The 21684-nt window shown below is 44.8% G+C and overlaps 3 protein-coding genes across 5 annotated transcripts in view; 1 reads left to right on the top strand and 2 right to left on the bottom strand.

Moving 5' to 3' along the window:
• Positions 1-3285, bottom strand: part of exosc9 (exosome component 9) — a 360435-nt gene extending 357150 nt beyond the window's left edge. For both annotated transcript variants that reach the window (XR_011585958.1, XM_070855096.1), the window contains exons 1-8: positions 3155-3285; positions 2866-2960; positions 2101-2220; positions 1800-1902; positions 1579-1716; positions 848-930; positions 575-707; positions 296-384 (exon numbers count right to left, since the gene is read on the bottom strand). Coding sequence is in view for 1 of the 2 variants with exons in the window: in XM_070855096.1 (XP_070711197.1) it covers positions 296-384; positions 575-707; positions 848-930; positions 1579-1716; positions 1800-1902; positions 2101-2220; positions 2866-2960; positions 3155-3220 (827 nt within the window). In the remaining variant the exon portion in view is untranslated. The remainder of the gene's footprint in view (positions 1-295; positions 385-574; positions 708-847; positions 931-1578; positions 1717-1799; positions 1903-2100; positions 2221-2865; positions 2961-3154) is intronic.
• A 709-nt stretch (positions 3286-3994) lies between these two features.
• clgn (calmegin) lies at positions 3995-13470 on the top strand. Its single transcript, XM_070828261.1, has 15 exons — positions 3995-4138; positions 6004-6279; positions 6448-6521; positions 6835-6893; positions 7247-7388; positions 7545-7626; positions 8629-8821; positions 8910-9099; positions 9231-9344; positions 9422-9578; positions 10124-10339; positions 10462-10578; positions 10664-10820; positions 10902-11101; positions 12134-13470. The coding sequence occupies exons 2-15, from the start codon at positions 6004-6006 to the stop codon at positions 12206-12208; spliced, it is 2052 nt and encodes a 683-aa protein (XP_070684362.1). The 5' UTR covers positions 3995-4138; the 3' UTR covers positions 12209-13470.
• Positions 13471-13609: 139 nt separating this feature from the next.
• scoca (short coiled-coil protein a) lies at positions 13610-20974 on the bottom strand. 2 transcript variants are annotated; one of them, XM_070828455.1, is made up of 4 exons: positions 20803-20974; positions 16635-16706; positions 16440-16520; positions 13610-15347 (listed from the first exon to the last, which is right to left on the bottom strand). In XM_070828455.1, exons 1-4 carry the CDS (start codon positions 20897-20899, stop codon positions 15205-15207), a joined length of 393 nt encoding a protein of 130 aa, XP_070684556.1. In that variant the 5' UTR covers positions 20900-20974; the 3' UTR covers positions 13610-15204. The 2 variants fall into 2 exon arrangements, with proteins under 2 accessions (XP_070684556.1, XP_070684557.1); XM_070828456.1 differs by lacking the exon at positions 20803-20974 and adding an exon at positions 17518-17633.
• Positions 20975-21684: the final 710 nt, after the last annotated feature.

The following is a 21684-nucleotide window of genomic DNA, read 5'->3' as shown; positions in this document are numbered from 1 at the left end:
CTACGTTCCCGAGGTAAAATGATTGTTTTAATCAGTGGAGTCTTTGGCTTCGAAGAAAACAGTCCCAGGTCCATCTCTGCAGTGATCCTCTGCATGATGTTGTCAGACACTGTCAATAACACTCTGAGCCGGTCAATGGCGAAAAACAGCCCAAAAGGATTACTCTGTAGCCCATTTGGCTCTGGACCAACTCCAAAACTTAGTGTACCTGCCAGTCATTTAGACACCAAAATAAAACAATAAAATAGTGATCAAATTCAACAGTGAAGTGTAGAAATGTGATGCTTCTGCTCACCTTGCTCTCTTGTCATTGTCCAGAGCTTTGCTGATGAGTTCTGTGACTTCAGACACTTTGACACTGGCTATTTTACTGCATCTCATTACCTTCAGCACCACACACAAAGAACAGACTGGTGAGAAAGCCATTCTTTTTCTTGACTTGTATTCATGTTTTCTTACACAATAATGACACTGATAATCGTGGTTGTGTATGGACGCGTGTAAAGTTCTACAGTGAAGAAACTGATATTATTTTTAAGAGAATTGATCTTTAATATTCTCTAGCTGCCCTCACCTGCTGTTTCAGCAGCATAACGCCCCCGCTGGACTGGATAGAACAGATTTCTCTGTGTTTGTTCATGGCAATCATCAGCAAGCCGTCCATCACCCGCTCCTCCCGCTCACAGGGGTCCACTAGCAGGTAGGTCCTGCACAGAAGAAGCATAGAGGAAAGCTTGGCATGAGGAAGGATAATAGTCATCTAATGACTGATGGGCAGAGAATTAACAGGGTGCCCCTCCAGTAAAAATGGAAACATTCAGTGTTGTGCTGAAATGTGGTGCCTTACCCTTGTTGGAAGAAGGAGAAGCTGACACTGATGGGCATGTGGTAGACACTCAAAGGAATAGGCTCCCTCTCCTCTGGACTGTACTGAGGGGGCGCAGGAGTAAGTAGAGATTTACAACCGGCAGTCCACAGATAGTGTGAAATGAAATGTCAGTGGTCACCAATAGGTCCTGTTCCAAGTCAAAGGTAGAGCTCCTTGTTTTCTGTGACTAAAAAGTTCAAACTAAAAAGACTTATAAACGTAACAGCCATTTAGTCATTTATAACTCAGGGTTGCCTAGCTGACACTGGGCACGAGGTGGGGTACTCCCTGGTGTGGTCATTAGTCAATCAGACAGGCAACCATTCACACCCACATTCACACCTACTGGCAATTCAGAGAAAGAATCCGGCTGGCTGGCTCAAACAATGCTAGCCACCACACCACCGTGCTGCCAGAAATGTAACATGATAGGCACAAAGAGTCCTTTTAAACACACTTCAGATGAGCGGTCTCACACTCTGAGGGCATGACATCACTAATTAAATCTTCTTGAGTCACAACAAATAAGGGTCTACATCATATGAGCACTGCGTGAGGGGCTCCCTCACCCCCGTTAGTCAAAGCTCCACATGCTTTTAGCATTTCTGTTGTCTCCCCATATTATTTATCATACATGACGTCCTCTGTAAAAGTCTCTGGACTCCGTGAAGCAGAAACAACAGCTGCTGCTGCATTTGTTGCTGACTCACGACTGTGACGTCTTCTCCCTGGACACCAACATCAGGGCGTCTGAAGTGGCACAGAGCGGTGATGGCAGCGATGCTGGCAGCATCCATCAGGTTCCCATCGTGATTCAACATGTGCACATCCACTCTGATCTGCCACACCTGAACACAGAACACATACCGCCATTATCATCGTCATCGTCGTCGTCACCACACACCCCCCTTTTGTCTTGTGTGTGTTTTACCTTTACTCCAGACACCACACACAGGGACTCAGTATCAATGCACTTGGAGTTCCTCAAGCATCTCTCCAGCTGTCTGTTCAGCTTCACTGACAGCTCAGACTGTCTGGAGAGAAGGAAAAACCCCACAGATTATTTACTCTCTGCACAGTTTGACTACATGAATATCTAGTATGTCCCTCACCTCCATCAGAAATGTTTAGGATGTGAGGAAAAACGTTACCAGAACAAGAGGGAATACCAAACATATGATCTGTTGGATGTGTTTGTAGAAAAATACATTATCTCTGTACTCTGTTCTCACCTGCCCTGTTCAAACGCCGGTGAGGCCATGGGCGACAGCTCGATGTTGAAAAACAGCATTCCCTCGTTTGGTCGACTCTCTTTAGGAGCCACCAGCTCACAGGACACCTGGGCCATAACTCTGCAGAGCAGCAACATAATAATAATTAGATATTGTTTATTGATCCCTCAGTGGGGAAAGTTTGCCGTTACAGCAGCTCAAGGGGACAGACAAAAGCACACAGTTAAAGAAATAGAAAATTAAATAGCAATAATATAATATATACATAGGAAAAACCTATATACACAAAAGAAACAATTATATAAACAATAATTACAGAAAAAACAACAACAGGGTGAGGTGGAATGGGATGTGAATTATTGCACAGTTTATGTAATGACTAATAAAGTGCACAGGTGGTGGTTGTGATTATGATTGGTGCAGCAGACTATAATGCAGCATTGTACAGTCTGACTGCAGTCGGGATTAATACTAATAATGCATTATATAGAATAAAATACAACATGTTTGTCCCTTTAACCCTGTCAACCACATGACAGATCAACCACATTCCCCTTTTACACCACACTGAACTTCAACACATTATGAAATATGAAAGATACCAAATTTACCAAATTACATCCTAGTGTAACTATTTATAAAATGATGCACAACACATCTTGAATTTCCCATCTGGTAGAGCTGAATCTGAATCTATCAAACTGTACAATAATAAGTGACCAGCAAGAGGAAAAATACTTTCCACGTGTGTCTGTCCATATTCACCTGGTTTTTCCCAGATCTACGAAGCAGCAACCATAGTCAGTCCCAAACGTGATCTTCATCTTCCTGTAGTCGTAGGTCTGTCGTCCATCCAGGCGCTGCAAGGGTGGAAGGGGACAGGTGAGATCTCCACACAAGCACACTAACAGTCTGTATTTTGTATCAGCTGTAGCTGTAGCTGTAGCCATCCCAGTGCTAACATTACTGTTTTCCTTTGGTGGCACGTACTGTCCCTAGATCAGTTTTATGCGTCGGAGCGTGAAGTGGACACAGCGTCCAAAAACCAGCTCACCCTTTTCTCTTCGATGGCTTTGAGCAGAAACTGCCGCTCACAGTTAGACAGCGGTGTATCCTTCATTCTGACCGCTGGAAGATGTCAATCATTTAATTCGAACAGCGCTGCTGCCGCTCCGACGGACATGTGGCGTCAATATTTTCTCAACTCTGCCCCGGAAGAATATCCGACGTGCCATAGTAAAAGTGAGGGAACATAATTTTCTTTATTTGACTCGTTTTGAACTGTTGATAAATTGCCGTTATGTCAGCTTACTTGCGTTCTTTTATTATCAGCTAAATCTTCGACAGCACTGTGCCTGCAGAGCATTTTTTAGGTGAACTTACTGAAAATAAACTTTTACTTTGAAGTCCTGCTGCAGCGCGACTTTCTGGTGCCTTTAATTGCTCCTCGTAAGCTCGTAATTTGTGCCATTCACGGGTGTGACTGTTGACAGCTGGTTCCTGTAATACTTCGCGGGAAGTTTGAAATATGAATACGTATCCCACATTAATGGCTTTTTTTGGAACTAACCGAATGGATATCGCAGCTCAGATTGGGCAAAATAATAAGTATACATAATAATAATGCATACAGTTTAAGAGGTGGGAAAGTCGTTTGAGTAGCAACGGTCATTTATTCAAACCATATCACGTATAAAATAGCACCGTGTGTAAAACCAGAGGAGAAACTAAAACGAAATGCCTCTACCAATATTGTCAACAGTGCTGGCAATTTCTTGTTGCATTAAATGCATCACTCATGCGTTCCATCTACGCGAAGTGCGCATGCCCAGTTTTATGGACTCATTACCGTTATCCAGGCCGAGCTGTCATCTCTGTCTCATCACCTCCAGCCGACAGTCGTGTTTTTCCAGCCCTACACGGCGGGATTCACTGATACACTCCGTGGGCCACACAGACTAAACACGTCCTCTGTTTCTTCAGGGCGGAGAAACCGCTTTCACCGAGGAGTTTATCTGCAATTACAAGAAGACGCGAGGTTTGTTGGTTGCGCTCATTCATCCTCTCCATCCCTCCCTGTGCGACATCACTGCTAATCTAGCGAGCCAGCCGCTGCTATCCACTCATTTCTGCAGTCTGACGGGACATTTTCGGCAACCTTTAATTTTCTAAGTATTTTTTCGGTTTCGACTTGAATGCCAAGGCCTCATTAATTAATGGGCTCACTGTATAAGCCCATTAGTTTATGAGTTAAGCTTAAGTTATGCTAACGTTTGCTGTTTGTGATTGGCGCGCCGTCCAGCTAGCTAGCTAGCTAACGTTAGCTAGCGGAGCAAGTGCTGCAGCCAGAGCCCTTCATCTAACAGAGTTCGGACCTGCAGCTCAGTGACAGCTATGTTCTCTCCACGACCCTGTCCCAGGACCTTTTCTCTGTAGTGTCTGGGTCTGCTCCGGTGTAAGCCTCGTTTGTACGGCGATACATTTAAATGAAGACCATGTTTGCACTGTTAAACGCCAGCCAGAGGTCGGAAAGGGATATAAACGAACTAGTGCTCACTTGGACTGTAATAGTGTTAAATGGGAAAAATGGGTCATAATAGGAAGAAGGTGGCTGCGGTGTTCTGTTTCATGGAGAAGATCTGCTTGAATGGCCTGTTTGGACTGTGGATAAAAGGCCACACCTGGCTGGTTGTGTCGAGCTCGTCTTAATGGATGTGGGATTGACAAGTTTAGATTCCTTTTTAATTCTTTCGCCAAAAGACGACCTCAGCTTCTGTTGAACAGGCAGCAAGAGGGAGATGTTCAAGGTGTCATTGGCGGTTACTTGTATGTAGAGTTCTACCACTGACTGATGCCTCACAGCTATATCAGATGGAACAGGAAGGCTGAGGCGTGCTATGTGGTCAGCAAGTAAAGGGTGTGCCTCACACAGTTACATTTACTATTGCCCACTTTTTGTGAAGTAAAAGTAAAGAGAAGTGACCCTCTTCGTGTTGAAGCCACTGAGACATGCACCTGATGCTGCTGGTTGAGAATGCAAATAAAAATGGATGAACATCTTGACACCTTTCAATACAAGATGTTTCTTAACTGTTCTTCCACTTCATCATCACCTGGACCTTAAGTTGATCTGAATCTTTTTGACCCCACTGCTCTCTGATGTTAGCAAACAGAACAGCAGTCATTAGGAATGAAGGAGAGCGCGCTGCTGTGCTGTTGTTTCTATTGATGCTACTCACAATAGAGTGAGCAGATGTGACCTGATCAATAGGAGGTCATTAAAGCTGTGGTTGGGAACAGATCTCTGAATTGTGCCATTACTCAGTCAAGTACCTTTCAAGGCTTGAAATGCATATTAGGAGGAGGAGACGCACAGAGATTCTACTCCGGCGCATTTACTGCTACAAAATCAGGACTAGTAAAGATGTCTGGGCAAGATGACATATTGTAAATCCAAAGAGGCTGGTTGTATGTTGCAGATTCGAAACAACAGATGCTCCTGGTAGAAGGAGTCTGTCTTTCTGATTTATCTGCATTACAGCAGAGAAGGGGCAGATTCGAAGGTTCTTCTATGGAGAGATATGGATGTGATCTGAGAACACACATCACGGAGTACTCAATGTGTACCAGTGTGGCCTCAATCTCTTTTTTATCTCTAACCCTCACCCTCTCATCCCTCCTTCCTTCTATGCACTCCTGTTCTCTATTTATATCATTGACACCCCCCCCCACACACACACACACGCACCACATTGCTCTCCTAAAATAACATCTGCCTCACTCACACCTGCCTGTTCCTTCCCCTCCTGCCCTGCTCATTCTGCTGTTCATACCATGTTCACCTGCGATGCCCTTATCTCCCCCTTCTGCTGTCACCACACCCCCTATTTTTACCCTCCACAGATGAAGCTGGACAGGGGTTGGATGTGGCGCATGCTGCTCCTGTCCTCCCTGGCTGTGGCAGCTGTGGCGGCCCAGGAGAAGCAGCTGGAGGGTGATGTTTCAGACATAGATGAAGATATGGGCTTGGACGAGGAAGAATTAAAGGTTCTAATGGCAGAAGAAGAGGAGGAGGACGAAGAGGATGCAACAGTGATGGACGAAGAACACTCTGATGAGGCCGACAGCAAGGGCACAGCGAGTGGGAAGGCTGCTACGGATGCAAATGTCTCCTTCCAGGTCAGGAATAGGACACAGGTCAAGTAAAGGTCACATGTGAAATTGAGGTATCAAAGCTAGTTAAATCAGTTACATTTAGGGAGAATTTTCTCAGCAGTCACAAATCTCTGAAATGAGGAAAAACCGCCTGTATATCAACTTGTAATGCATGTGTTTTTTGTTCCCCAGGTGACATACAAGACTCCTGTTCCCACTGGAGAAGTCTACTTGGCAGAGACATTTGATGATGGATCACTGGACAGGTACAGCCTCCAAAATTTACCACCAATTGCTGCTAGAAAAACAACGTTAATATTTGATGCATGCTGGGATACATGAGCCTCTGATGGTTCTGAGTAACTTGGAAAAACGTACACATCTCTGTGTGTGTGTGTGTGTGTGTGTGTGTGTGTGTGTGTGTGTGTGTGTGTGTGTGTGTGTGTGTGTGTGTGTGTGTGTGTGTGTGTGTGTGTGTGTGTGTGTGTGTGTGTGTGTGTGTGTGTGTGTGTGTGTGTGTGTGTGTGTGTGTGTGTTCTCATGTGGAAGCTAAACATTTTGTGATGTTGACCTCTACAGATGGCAGCTGTCAAAGACAGTGAAGGGGGATGCAGAGGATGACATCGCAAAATATGACGGTTTGTTGTTTTTTATTCCCCTTTAATCCAGTCATGTGGTCATGACAGATTGGTTTACCTAAAGATTTACCTGTCATCCACTCACTTTTCTCATGTGGGATGCAAATAAAGTAAACATCAGTAACCATCGGTCTTATTGTTCTGGCAAGCAGGGACTGGTTATGATAACACAGTGCTGAGATATGAAGTCACAACACCTCAGCCCGACACACTTTGAACAGTGTGTGCAGTGTTCTGCTGACTGCACAAGAGCTGTCTCAAGTAAAATATCATCATAACCTCTAGCAATGATGACCGTGACCATGAAAATAAAGGCAGAGTGTTGAATGTTTGTCCCTCCTCTCGTCCTGTAGGGAAGTGGGCTGTGGAGCAGCTGAAGGAGAACAAAGTTCCAGGAGACCGCGGGCTGGTGCTCAAATCCCGGGCCAAACACCACGCTATTGCCGTAATGCTGGACAAACCCTTTGTCTTCCAGGATGAACCTTTGGTCATACAGTGAGTTCTAACATACACACTTATACACTCACTTTTGCTACAGTGGTTATGGGATGAATGAGTGAGTGAGTGAAATCAGTTTATTACAGTGAAGAAAACCCTGTAAAATCATGTGACCGAGGCTTCCTGAATCATTTTCTTGTGTTCTGGTTGCAGGTATGAAGTGAATTTCCAGGATGGTATCGACTGTGGTGGGGCGTACATCAAACTGCTTTCAGACACTGGCGATCTCAATCTGGTTGGTGTCCGTTTATAATGTGCAAAGTCTTCATGTGCACCGTAAAACGCACTTTTGTAAAGCAGAAACATCACACTTAGCATCTTACACTGGAGCAAGGGGCTGCAACCAGTGATTATTTTCATTGGCATCCCAGTGACCAGGCTGACATTCTTAAATGTCTTGTTTTGTCCCCAACCCAAAGCTAACCTGGTAACTGACCTAGAGGAGTAAAGAAACCAAAAACAATCACGTTTAAGAAGCTGGAATCAGAGAATTTGGAATTTGTCTTCTTACTCAAACTGATTAATCAATTATCAAAGTAGTTGGCAAGTAATTTAATGGCTGACAATTAATCGATTAACCATCGCAGCTCTAGAGCAAGTGCATGCTTGGCAAGGAAATAACCATAACCATAACCCATAGCTCACTAACAAACACAAACTAACAAAACATGTTTAACACAGGCCCCATAATTCACTAACAAACACAGTGTGGTTTGCAAAAAAACAAGACAACAGTAGCTAATAAGTAGTAACTAATCCAGTTGGTTTTGTAATATAAAATGTACCTATCAAACAAATACACAACATATTTAAACATCATGTTTCAGAAGCACATACAGCATGTCTTACAAGTACAAAAAATATACCCTACAAAGACAAAAAGTCTTTTGGCACAGTCTTTCTGCCGTGATTGTGCTGAAGATTTTGTCACAAATGTCCTGTAATACTGTAATACTGTAATACTCCCTCCACAACAGCAGGTAGCAGTATCAATCCATTTAAACATGCTGCAAGGGCAAGCAAAGCACTGCAGGCAAGCCAGCTGTCACTCAGGGCAGCTGGCTCAGTCATAGCTGATGAATGGCAGGGCATTTGTAAAACATGTTATGTTTAACTCCATAGTGAGCCTTCAGAGTATTCCTCCTCTGTCTGATGCATGTGTGGAAGAATTGGATAAAGGTTACAAATGAAATAGATTCACCCTTTAAATTAAACTATAGTTTCTTCTGCGCTGCAGGAGCAGTTCCAAGACCGCACGCCCTACACCATCATGTTTGGACCAGACAAGTGTGGCGAGGACTACAAGCTGCACTTGATCTTCCGCCACCAGAATCCCCTGAACAAAGACTTGGAGGAGAAGCATGCCAAGAGGGCCGATGTAGACCTGAAGAAGTTCTACACTGATAAGAAGACTCACCTCTACACTTTGGGTACAGGGACAATTTGGAAAGAGAAAATAAGTTTTATATATTTTTCTAAATGTGTGTTAAAATGTAATCCTCTGTGGACCACACACAGTCTTGAACCCAGACAACAGCTACGAGATGTTCATCGACCAGTCCAGTGTGAGCCGCGGCAGCCTGCTGCATGACGTGGTGCCTCCAGTCAATCCTCCCAAAGAGATAGATGATCCAAATGACTCCAAGCCGGAGGAGTGGGACGAGAGGGCCAAGATACCTGACCCCGAGGCAGCCAAGCCCGATGACTGGTGACTATAACCCCCATACTAGTAGACCGTACACAGTCTGTTTTAGATTGGACGTGCTTAAATGTTGTGGCCTCAGTGACCTGGCCATTAATAACAAACCTGGATGTGGTGTGTGTGTGCGTGCGCCTCAGGGATGAAGATGCTCCAGCAAAGATCGACGACCCTGACGCCTTGAAGCCGGAGGGCTGGCTGGATGATGAACTAGAGTTTGTCCCGGACCCTAATGCTGAGAAACCAGAAGACTGGTAAATACAGCACAGAATGATGGTAGAGTAATTACAGAAAAGAGGTGACCTAGCCTGACAGCTCTCTCTGTGAGCAGGGACGAGGAGATGGACGGAGAGTGGGAAGCCCCACAGATTCCTAACCCGGCCTGTGAGATGGCCCCCGGCTGTGGGGAGTGGAAGCGTCCCAAGATCAACAACCCTCAGTACAAGGGCAAGTGGAAAGCTCCTCTGGTGGACAACCCCAACTACCAGGTAACTAGAATTATATAGATCTACACTACTCACAAAAAGTTAACTTTTTGTGAGTAGTGTAATTATATATTATATATAATTATAATGAACCAGCTATTATCAGGCTCTTGAAGGATAACGCCAGTGTTTTTAAACATGGACCTTATTTTTACATACTTGAGTGGTAGTGCCGTGCTTAAGCGCTGTGCTATGCAAACACAATCCATTTACCATGTAGATCGCCTCAGCTCGCAGCCGCAAAACGGTCTGCAATGTTTGCAACTTAATCCTCTGGAACAAGTGCACCAGATCAAAGTCTGTGCACTAAAAGTGCTTGTTTTTGCCACTGACAGCATTATGGAAAGGATCCCTACAGAATCACACTTAAACGCTGACATCTGATCAGTCTGTCACCCTTGTTTACTGTTTTTTGCTTTTGAAGACATGTATGATAATATGTAGACCACAGCACTCAGCCAAAGACAGTCCTGTTGGAGATTGTTTGTTCATCAGCTGAAACCATCTCCTCATTTTTTTTCCCTCCACATTCTTCATCTTCTCCTAAGGGAGTCTGGAAGCCCCGTAAGATCAATAACCCAGACTATTTTGAGGACCTGCAGCCATTCAGGATGACGCCTTTCAGTGCTCTGGGCCTGGAGTTGTGGTCCATGACCTCTGATATCTACTTTGACAACTTTATTATCACCTCTCACAAGGAGGTAGCCGACCGCTGGGCCTCCGACAGCTGGGGGCTTAAGAAACTTGTGGCCAGTGCTAATGAGGTCAGTGTGAAGTTTTTTTAAGGGCAGACACTTATATTGTCACCATGTGCATATCATTTACCAGTGGGCTGTCAAAGGCTCACAGTTGCTCACTGTTTGGTCTCTGGTCTCTTGTTCACCAGCCAGGGATTTTTGCCCAGCTGATGATGGCTGCAGAGGAGCGGCCGTGGCTCTGGGTGATCTACATCCTGACCATTGGCTTGCCTATAGGACTGGCTGTGCTCTTCTGCTGGCCAAAGGTACTGTGCTCTTAGTCACTGTATGAGTCTGATCTCGCTGAGAACACTAGAAAACCCTTTGAACCATCTTGCGTCCTTGTCCTAGAAATCAGATGATGACTACGTGTACAAGAAGGTGGATCCTCCCCAGGTTGAGGAAGAGGAGGAGGAGGAAGAGGAGGAGGAGGCGGTGGCGGCAGCAGCAGCAGCAGATGAGGAGGAAGACAAAGCAGCTGAGGTCACAGAAGGAACAGCAGCTGCAGGTTAGAGGGCGGAACACAGGATATCACACACTCTGCTGGTGCTCATGGTCTTAATGGTCTCTACTCTCCCTCTCTCCAAAGCTACGGAAGAGGCTGAGGAGGAGGAGGAGGAGGAAGAAGAGGAGGAAGAAGAGGAGGATGGAGTTGATGCAGGGGGTGACAATCTAGAGGGAGACGAGGACGATGAGGAGGAGGAGGAGGAAGAGGAAGAAGACGAGGATGGGGAGCAGGAGGAGGGAGAAGAGGACAACAAAGCGGCTGAGAGATCATTAGAGGATCAGGTTTGTGTTGACAGCAGATATCTGGAGCTCTGCACCGTTAGAAGGCTCCACCTGATCTGGTATTCATCTGGCTCAGGATAACAATGTTAGGCAGTGTTGGAGTTAAGTTGTTTAATAGAATGCATCAAATGAATTTTCTAAGACTCACAACACAATTTGTTGCTAATGCAAATACATGAAAATGAGATCCTAAAATTAGACTAATGATAGACTTTAATGATAATAAAGAACTGATATTGATATTTCAAACAAACTAATACATGTGTGTAAATGAAGCGTGTTTGTGACTACCCATTTGATGTGACAGATCAAAGTTCTGACTCAGTGAAATGTGTGTAAGACATTTTTACAATATGTCGACTGACAGCAATGAGAGCAGCTTTCACTACTCTGTCCATCTGTCAGGGTGGGTCTGTTTGTCCCACAAGTGTGAACTAGCGGCCACACGTGTTCTAACACAGTAAGTTTCTTCTCAACACGGGGACATCAGGACATTGAGTTCTATTTAACAACAAAACAAAAGTCCTGGCATTACGCTGTTTGAAATTCAATGTACTATTTGCTTTACGTAGGTGAAGTTGCCTGGTTACTTGTTGTTAGCAGGGGTCTATGTATCCATACCTCCCAGATCTGGACTACTATATGTTTTCAGTATCTATGTCATGCTCCAGTCATCTGGACTCAGTACTGTCTTTAGGTAAAGAATTTACACAGTACACATTCTTTTATGTCACATTATACATCGTTTTGTGATTTAACACAGGCATGCTGCACTGGGTGGAGGTGCTGGATGGCATCCTCAGAATTATACCCTCATTCACATCAGCACACTCATAGTCAGCCTGTTCCTAGTGAGGAATGTGCACTCAGGGAGTGTGGCTGTTTGGTTTTCATCTTCAACAAGCATCATGTGTTTTCATTCTGCTTGGCATTTCAGACAGTTTTGAGAGGGATGTTTTATGTCTCATCCATTACATGTGCCTTTTTCTGGCTCTTTGCTCTAATTTAATTTATTCAAATGCTGTCTCGCAGCTGAAAGAAGGAGGAGACTTCACCGAAGGGAGCCACAAACAAGCTGTGAGGAAGAGGAGGGTACGGAAAGACTAAAGGAGTGAACCCCACCTACTGTCTCCTGTCTCCCCTGATGTGGAGGAGGTGGAAGGGCCATCTCTGCTGCTGTTCCCCCCTCTCAGAGCGTAGCAGCATGTATTTCCTCTAAACTGCCTGGTAGCCTGCAGTCACCCCGGCTGCCCCAACCCTCGGCTACACCAATCCACACCACTACCTTCATCTTGTCTCTCCCTCCTGTCGGCTCACTGAACGATCAGATGAATTCCCTGGAGACTTTGTGCATTTAGTTGTTTCTTCCTCCACCCTGAGCTTCCATGCTGTCTTCAATCTTCTTCTCTTCTCAAAGCCATTGCTGTCAAAATACCTGTCAGCCTCTCCCACCTCTGTTCCTGGTCTCCTCTCTGACTACATGCCGTCGTAGATCCATTAATCAGCCTCCCCTGTGAGTGGCGGCTGCAGAGAGCTTCTGCGCCGCTGTCTGCTCCACTTGTTCATACCATTTTACAGCATATCACAGGGGCCACATTCCTGTGTCCTTTGTTTTAAAGAACATGTTTAAGGACACAGTTTGACAGAGTTCCCTCCTTGTTAGAAATGATTTGGGTTTCCAGGAGGAGAGGTTGGCGGGCAGGCTGCGAGGGAAGGCTGTTTGAGATGTTGCTGCAGTGTCAGGACATTTCAGCTGATAAGTCGCCTCAGCTTGGGTTTAAACGTTTACCTCTTTAAAAAAGTGGATGTTCTGTTTAGATTTTAGTTTTTAAGGAGCATCAGTTACTTTTGTGTGTTTTTTTTACTAAGTTATAGCATTTTAAGAAGTGAGGATTAGCACTGATAACCCTATTTATTGGTTTGATTTCAATCTGTTTAATGCCAGTATGATACATATTTAATGAGTGTTTTGAGTGACTTGAGGCAGTTTTCCTACATGAGATATGCCACTGATGTGCTTATTCTGAGCTTGGTTCTGTTTGAAATGCTTTTCCTGAGTAAACTTCATGATTGACACACTGACTTTGTCAGCGCTTGCAGCAAAAATAGTTGATTTTGAATGCCTTGGCCACCAGTTGTCATTAGGACAGTATAAGTATGTGGGTTTGTGCAGTAAACAGCTGGATATGGACAAGCTGCAGTTCAGATCCTAGATTTTTGCCTGGGGAAGACGGTGTTGCTAATTTATTTGTTTTATATTACTGTCTGGAGCTTTTGTAGTTCATGTTCTCGCCAGTTGCTGGCAGATATCCCTGTTTACATTTGTTTGCAAATTGTACATTGCTCTTGAAAATAAAACTATTTAATACAAAAAATGCTGTAAGTCTGATCAAATGAGACACATGACCGTCTTCATTTAGTGACTTGGATGGAGCTCCTCTTTCTTGGCCATCTCTGACAGATGCTGTAGGCTTGTGTTATAGGTGACAGAAGACCCAGAGAAAGGAGTGATCTTAGGTTTTTATTAAAACAAATGTTAAAAGGCAAAAGTGCACAGTGTCCACACACAACAGTTGATACCATGGTGTGTGTAAGTGAGGCATAATCAGCATGCCAGAAAGAAATTAAATACTGCTGTACAACTGTTAAAAATATCAAAAAAACCTCAATAAATTACAGCATATACAGTTTATATTCTCCCCTATACGACCATTTCCTCCCTTTTCAAACAGAGCTATAGTCCCCTGAATAATTACTGACATGATGAATAACATTACTGATCCAGATACTTCGGCTTAAAGGGAACGAACCCTTGTTCAGATGACATTACTTCTCATCCCCTCTACCCACCCTCATTCCTTTTGTCTGAGGCAGCAGTGGTGTTGGAGGACACACCCTACGCTCTGCTGAGGACATCAGCACATTTTACGGTCAGACCAGTCCTCTGTCAGCTGATGGTTCCACGGCCTGGCTCAGTGGATCAATAGCACTCAAGGCCTCTTTACTGCCTCTGGCCCTGCAGTTAAGGGGGAAAGCATCTTCCTTCCCCTGCAATCCCCCCACCCTCCCCCCATGGCCGTTACATGATTAAACGACAAAATGAAATAACGCAGGGTTTGTCTCTGTTTGTCTCTTTGCCACGACGCTCATTTCTGGAGGTGATCAACTCAAATACTTAGAAGTAGTTTGAAGGACAAAGAGAAACCACTGCAATTAAAACATCACTGCTGTTAGTTAAGACCTCCACTTTTATCAAGTGCTAGTTCAAACAACTGGTCATTTCTCTGTGCTTTCACTTATATCGGAGCTCTCAGTGGTGCCCATATGCATGCAGTATCCACCTCATTAAGTTCTCTAGCTTTATACAGCTCGCCGTTCAGTGACTGCTGATTTAATGATATTTAATTCAACATACAAATTGGTCAGGCAAACCCATTTAAAGAGGTATTATGACTCACACGTGGCCCAAATACATTTTCCATTCTCAGTAATACTGCTCAGTTTGCCAGCTATTAAATGGAGGAATACAGTCGTGCTTTACATAAGCATGATGACATCCAAGACCTGCCAAAAGCTCAGATCCAGCTGACGTAGAAAATACTTTACAAAAATAAATAATTAGATAAACCAGTGTTGAAGTATTAGTAATATTTACGATTTCTTTTCACTTACTTGCGGTCAGTTTGAGACAGGAACAGGACAGACACTGTTAGAAATCAATCAGAATTGTCTTCAAACAGAAAACCAAGCCAGTAAAACAGAGCTAAGAATTATTTTACAGGTACTACTTTGACCAAGAGCATTAAGAAGAAGCACAAGGTACAAATGACCCTTAACCACTTCATAACCTGCTTTCTGTGTTAGTGATTAAAAGGTGATGTCTACCTCATCTTGTAGTGTGGAGGGGAAGCTGCTGCATGACAGACCTTGGCCAGACTAACGTTAGATTGATCTATTTCTGAGGCAGGGAGACAGCTGACAGTTTGTTTATGATCATTAAATTGTTAGGTTCGACTCATGGTTACAGAGAACACCCAGGTCTCCACGGTGGGTTTGCTCTCCCCTCTACTGTCCAGGGACTTCAGGTTTACCCAGAGTGCACCTCACTTCCGTTTGCTCTTGGTGTCAGTGGTCTGGAAGACGCTAGATGCAGACATGAGGTTCTCGATGTACTGACCCAGGACCTGGTTCTCAGACTTTAACTTCAGGTTCTCCTCCTTGACTGTGTCAACCCGTGCTGACAGGTCTAAAACAAAAGTAAAGAATGGGAAGCTAAAACAGAATTCAGAAGGTTGAGTGTGAAAGTTTTTTGACCAGAAGCTGAGTTTAAAATACCCCAACAACCTCATAAACCAGCCCAGTGGGCGAGAGGCGGGGTACATCCTGGACGGGTCACCAGTCAATCACAGGGCTGACACATTTAAGAGCGATTAAGAGTCACCAATTAACCTAACTTCATGTCTTTGAGCTGTGGGAGGAAGGCAGAGTACCCCGAAGCATTTGAAGAACATGCAAACTCCACACAAAGAGGCCAGCGGATTTTAACCTGGAACCTTCTTGCTGTGAGGAACAGTGCAGAACAGTTTAAAAGGTGCCCCATGCAGCGTTAGCACCACAAGTGGGGCTATTGGGCAATGTTTAGATGATATGATGATGTGTGTGTGTGTGTGTGTGTGTGTGTGTGTGTGTGTACACTCTCTGACTGCTGGTAACCAAACACAGATGTGCACAGGGCTGGGAGATATAAATGAAATATTATTTTTCTACAAACAGTGTGTGTTTGTCCAGCACACAAGCATATAAGTCAGTGAGGAGTTTCCTTTGGTGTGTTGTGACAATCTGCAAAGTGAAACTGTGACTCAGATAAAAGATGAAAAACTGAATTGACCTCCAGGTTCCACAGTGAAGTTTTTCTTTTTAAATGGAAGAACCTTATATGTTTCAGGTTCCCAATGTATCACCACTTGTGGAAGGATAAATCTGCCGTGCACTGGACAAAACCTTGTGTTTATGATGGTGTTTGGTGGAAATGTCAATGTGGAAATGAGGTGGAGAGGACAATAGAGGCACAGGGAGTGTATTAGCACAGAGGCACTAGATTACAGCAGCAGCAGCACAGACAAGCATCCATCGAGTGTTTAGTCTGGTTTTGTGTAAAAGTGTGAGACTGTGGACTTTGGGGGTTTTGGTTTGAGTGCAGGTCAAAGTCAAGAATTACTGTTACTGGAGTACTTTAAGAAAACAAGAACATACAGACGGCTGTTGCTGACTTTGCTAAACATGGGGGCAGTTTCCCACCCTGAAGGAGACACAGCAAAGATAAACTAGTGTGTGTTACCTTCCAGCGTGTGCTGAAGTTCCAACACTTGATTTATTAACCTTGTCCTCTCCTCCATCTCCACTTGGTTCTCCATGTCTCCTGAAATATACGCAGACACTGATGTTACTCACAATACAAATGCAACACATGATCTCATAATCACTACATGATGCAGTTGTCACTCCTAAACACACTTTCCCACAGCAGACGCACCATCTATGTCGCAGTTCATGATGAAAAGCTCCTTCTCCTGTTTAGAATGCAGGGCTGCAGTTCCACTGTCCACTGTGGAAGAAGAGCAGACACCGTGAGCTCCACGCAGCAGGAGGGGAGCTACTGAATGCTGAATAACAGCTACCACGTCAGTGACTCCCAGCCTCCCACACCCTGACGCATCTGCTTTCTCATCACTCCACTTTGTAGATTATTGCCCGGACAAGAGTCTTCACTGCTGAGGGGAGCTGACGCCGCACCCACAAGTGTCTGGGTCCTAAAAGAAATGTCAGACATCGGGAAAGGTCCGTCTGTCCTTCTACTGTCTGTGTATTCACAGCCATAATTCATCCTTCCATCCCGCTAGCCCGTGAGCCCGGCGGGTGGTCCTGCCCCTCGGTCCCTCTGTCCGGAAGCACACACCGAGATGCTCCTGGCTCATAAACGTGTTGGCATCGTGAGCACACTTGTAAATACGTTATCTCATCTAGTAAGATATAAACTGGGTCGATCAGTGAGGAGGCTGCCTTCAACCTTACCGGCAAAACACATGTCCGATAATGGACGCATCATCTATGGAAGCTGACTAGCTTTGTGACTAGCCGAACTGATGTACAACATAACGTTAACCGACTAACATTAGTCTAGCTTACTGACGTTAACTTAATAACTTCATCTCCAACTGCGAGGTTAGTATCTGACCAGAGGACCGACACCCAGCCGTATAGACCCCCTCATAACTGGACACGGCTGTTGGGTAAAGTGATGCATACCGTGAGGGCGGCTGGAGGGTTGCTAGCTGGGACGGGCTAATTAGCGCTGCTAACTCGCAGTAGCTTCTGGGAGTGGAGTTAGCGAAGCTCGTGGCGGCGTCTCAACTCACCGAAAGCGAGAAATGTCTCCGCAGTGAAGCAAGGTCACTCGGCTGGCTGGACACGGACAGAGGCTCCGAGGTAAGGACGGGGGAGAGGGCTGGTAGCTCAGTCCTCACCCATCTACACCGTTAGCACGACGTCACTGTGTGTGTGTGTGTGTGTGTGTGTGTGTATATACTATATAAATATATAACCATACCAACCGACAGGGGGAGCAACTGCTGCACACACACACACACACACACACACACACACACACACACACAAACCTGTACTTCTAGACTTGTGAGGGCACCCTCACTGACCTTAACCACCACAGCTAAAGGCCCAACCCTGGACCCAACCTAAACTTGATTCTAACCTGAACCTTAAAAGTCTGAACAGTAAAACAGTCCTGTGATGTTGTGAGCACCTCACTCCCCCCAAAGTGTCCTCACTCCCCCCAAAATGTCTTCACTCCCCCCAAAATGTCGTCACGGTGTTGATTTTTCCAATCATCATGAAGGTCACCATCAAGTACAAGTATACGCAGCCACCATAACCGATTCACGCCTAACCCCACCTTTATCCTAACCTCAGCTCACACCCCACCCCTAACCCTAACCATGACATCAGAGGTGACCGCCGGCCTCATTAGAACGAGGCTTTGGTTCTCCTGCGGACTACTGGTCCCAACAACGTCAGTGTTTGTACTGGAAATGGTCCCAATAAGGATGGAAGATAGAAGGACAAACACACACACACTTGCTGCAGTGCTAACAGATGCTCAGGCGCTCAGTCGTCCCTCTGGCAGCAAATCAAACACACACACAGACAGTCACGGCAGCAGTTGGCAATGAAAACCTGACCAGCAAGTCATTCCCATCAGACCTGTGTGTGTGTGTGTGTGTGTGTGTGTGTGTGTGTGTGTGTGTGTGTGTGCGTGTGCGTATATCTCTTTTTCCTGTCCATCTATACATGTGCATGTATGAAGTAGTGTAAACATATGTCTGTGTGTGTGGTGGTCTACAGCCTCTGCTCTGGGGAGTCCATATGCTGCCGTGTGTTTGCCAAACCGAACCCTGGGGGCTCTGCGGCTGCTTCAGCCTGCAGCCTGCAGTCCGCTATGACCAGTCTACTCTCCATTTTTCTTTACGCTCTCTGTTGCTTTCTTGCTGTGTGTGAAATGTATGTTACCAGACCCTTTCGCACATCACTTGGCTGAAGGTGCCAACGCCGTCGAACCCCCAGCAACTAAAATGTCTAAATATGAAAACTTTCCAGCTCTGTATGGCTGACAGTTCATCAGGAACAAAGCTATGAGTGAACACATGAGAAATCTAACCTGTAATCTTGACTTGCATCAAGATTTTAGGGTCTGTTGAGATTTGTGAGAAAAGAAATGGCAGCCTAGCTCTCACAAGCTCAGTGTTCAACATTTGATTCAGGACAGCAGCCAGCGAGGATTGTTTTGAACCACAGCTGCTGGAAGTCGGACACATCAGAGCTAACACCAGGAGACGCTGCTCGTCCCATCTCCTAAAGTGTGCGAGCAGTTTCACAACATAATGTTTACTCAAGGTCCACTTACTCATCTTTTCTGGAGCATTCAGCAGCGTCCTGTGTCTGCTCATGAAGTTGTCACCATGTCCACTATCGCCATGATTATTGATATACGATTGAACGCTTTGGAAAAAGCAAGCATTTGGACTCATTTTGCTGCTATTTCCAAGGTCAAAAACTTTCACAAGCAGCTGTCATGTCATCTACCAATCAGAATATCAGTTGTTCATTCCCCAGCTCCTCCAGTCTGCATGCCAAAGTGTCCTTGGGCATGACAGGGAGCCCTAATTTGCTTGAGAAGAAAGAACAGAAAGGCACAATTGAAGTACAGTCCATTTAGCAGTGTACAGTGAAGCGACAGTATATAGCTGAACAGCAGCATGGAATTAGCACAGTATGAGATAATGATAAATGTTAGAACATATGCTAATGTGATCGTAGCACCAGAAGAGAGGAACCATGAGCCACAGAAATGAGTCAGTAATGTCTCTGTGTTTGTAACATTAGCCACCATAAGCTAGCGACCAGACCAGACCAAGTGACCCCGAGTATTTAAGGAGATGATGGAGACCAAAACATAGTTCACCATTTCAACTCAAAGGTGATAATGTCATTGTAATATTTTTACTTCTGCAGTTTGATGCAAAGTCCAGTGATGTCAGGATCAGTGGGCTGAAGGTCCAGTGTGGCTGGAAGAAGAGTTCGTTGTGATTCTTCTATGAAGGGCAGAATTTGCCTGTAAAGCGTTTGCAAAACTAATCTCTCCAGTGGTTCTAACAGATTCCAGGCTCAGCAGGCCTCGACTGGCCAAACCTTTATCTGGGGTCAAGGGTGGATAACCAGCCAGGCTGCCTTAGGGCCCCAGACTCTCCAATATTCATTTGAATATTTATGATTCATCTCGGGAATTTGAACCAGTCTTTCTGTGTTGTTTGGGACCCCGTCTCAAAGTGTAGATTTAATACCTGCATTATCTTATACACTCAAATTCACCATGTTTGTTCCAGTGTATTGAAGATGCTGGTCACTCACAAGTCCATGGATAATTGATCGTTTTTGGTACAACTTTGAAACTGTAGATACACAGTAATGCAGCTGGATACTGTCATTCATATAGAAGGTATATAGACTGATAAGAGATTCTTCCCCATAATGTCGAAACAGTTAATCAAGTGTTTTTTGTCCTCATAATTACTCTTAGTTAAAGGACTCAGTGTGTGTTAGATAAGTGGTGAATGCTGAGGAGCCACACCTCAGTCCTGTCACAGCACAACACACCAACATAACATAACCGTTGTGGTTTTACAAGCTCTTTGTCTCTGCCTCATTGCACTTTGTTCAGTCAGACTAAACTGTTTTAACCATCTGTCAAGTGCAACATCATGTGCAACGGAACAAATAAGTATATAATGATGCATTTGATTAAATGTGTAGATGTTTTGAATTTCTAAATAAACTTAACTCCTGAGTACTTGAACTTAGCACCATGTTCCATACTTAGAATGAATACCTGTCTTTGAAGAGTAAGGCTGTCAGTGGTAACTTCTCTATATAAAACACATCTAAACAGCTTAAGAAGAGGGATGTAGAGATGTACAAAGTCCCTGGCTTAGTCGTGACAGATCTCATCCAGAAGAAGAAAACTTCGACTAGTTCCTCAACAGCAGACAACACTGCAGCTGTAGAGCTACAAAATGAATGGAAGAAAAGGGCTAACTGTGAAAAAAGTGTATTCTCTGGTGGCTTTTTACCTGTATCATCTGTCAGAGAGATGTTAGTGAACGTCCCGTCATCTTCGTCCACCTCAGCCTCAATGTCCTCCATGACCTCCATGGCGTGAGTCTCCATTTCTTCCTCCGGCTTGGCTTCCGTTTTGTTTTTAAGTCACACAGTCATTCACTCATGTCAGAGCTCTCTCTCTCTCTCTCTTCAGATTCTCTCTTGATTCTTTTGTCTTCTACACTTTTGGCCCTGCCTCCACACACACCTACTGCCTGAATCATTTACGTTGTCGCGGTTATCTGGCCTACCTGACTGGTGGCTCAGGTTACACAGCTGTCATGGGAATGGGTCACCATGGTGACCACCAGACCAAACCATGAGGCAGACAGACCGTACCAGCAGGAAAACGATCAGGGGTCAAAGTTTAAGTCCCAGTCTGGAGCCAGGTGGTGCACACACACACACACACACACACACCTGGTCACACATTAACCTGAACAGTAAGAGAGTGTGCTGTTAATGAGGACATGTAAACAGTCAGGTGTTCCATCTGTTAGTTTTATCTGCTGCTTTTATTCCACTTTTGCTAAAAATAACCCCACCTACAGTGCTGTAAGACACATGGCAGCATAAATCAGCTAATCAGCTCCTTCTTAATATGACTTTAAGACACATCAATACATGAAGTAATTCCAGGATAATACCCGTCCATCTCCTGCTCCCCAACATATCACCCTCCAGCATCCTCCCAAGATGACCAAACAAGCATGAGCATAAATAAATACCCAAATGTTTAGACTGATCTTCATCTTCACACAGTGTTCTAAACCATTCAGAGGAGTGTAACCAACTCTTGTTGCATTCCCCTTCACTGTAAATTATTCAATCAAAAGAAAAAACCTAATGCCTCA

Source organism: Pempheris klunzingeri, chromosome 3, assembly GCF_042242105.1.
Source record: "Pempheris klunzingeri isolate RE-2024b chromosome 3, fPemKlu1.hap1, whole genome shotgun sequence".
Classification (NCBI taxonomy): Eukaryota; Metazoa; Chordata; class Actinopteri; order Acropomatiformes; family Pempheridae; genus Pempheris; species Pempheris klunzingeri.
This window is presented reverse-complemented; position numbering and strand designations above follow the sequence as displayed.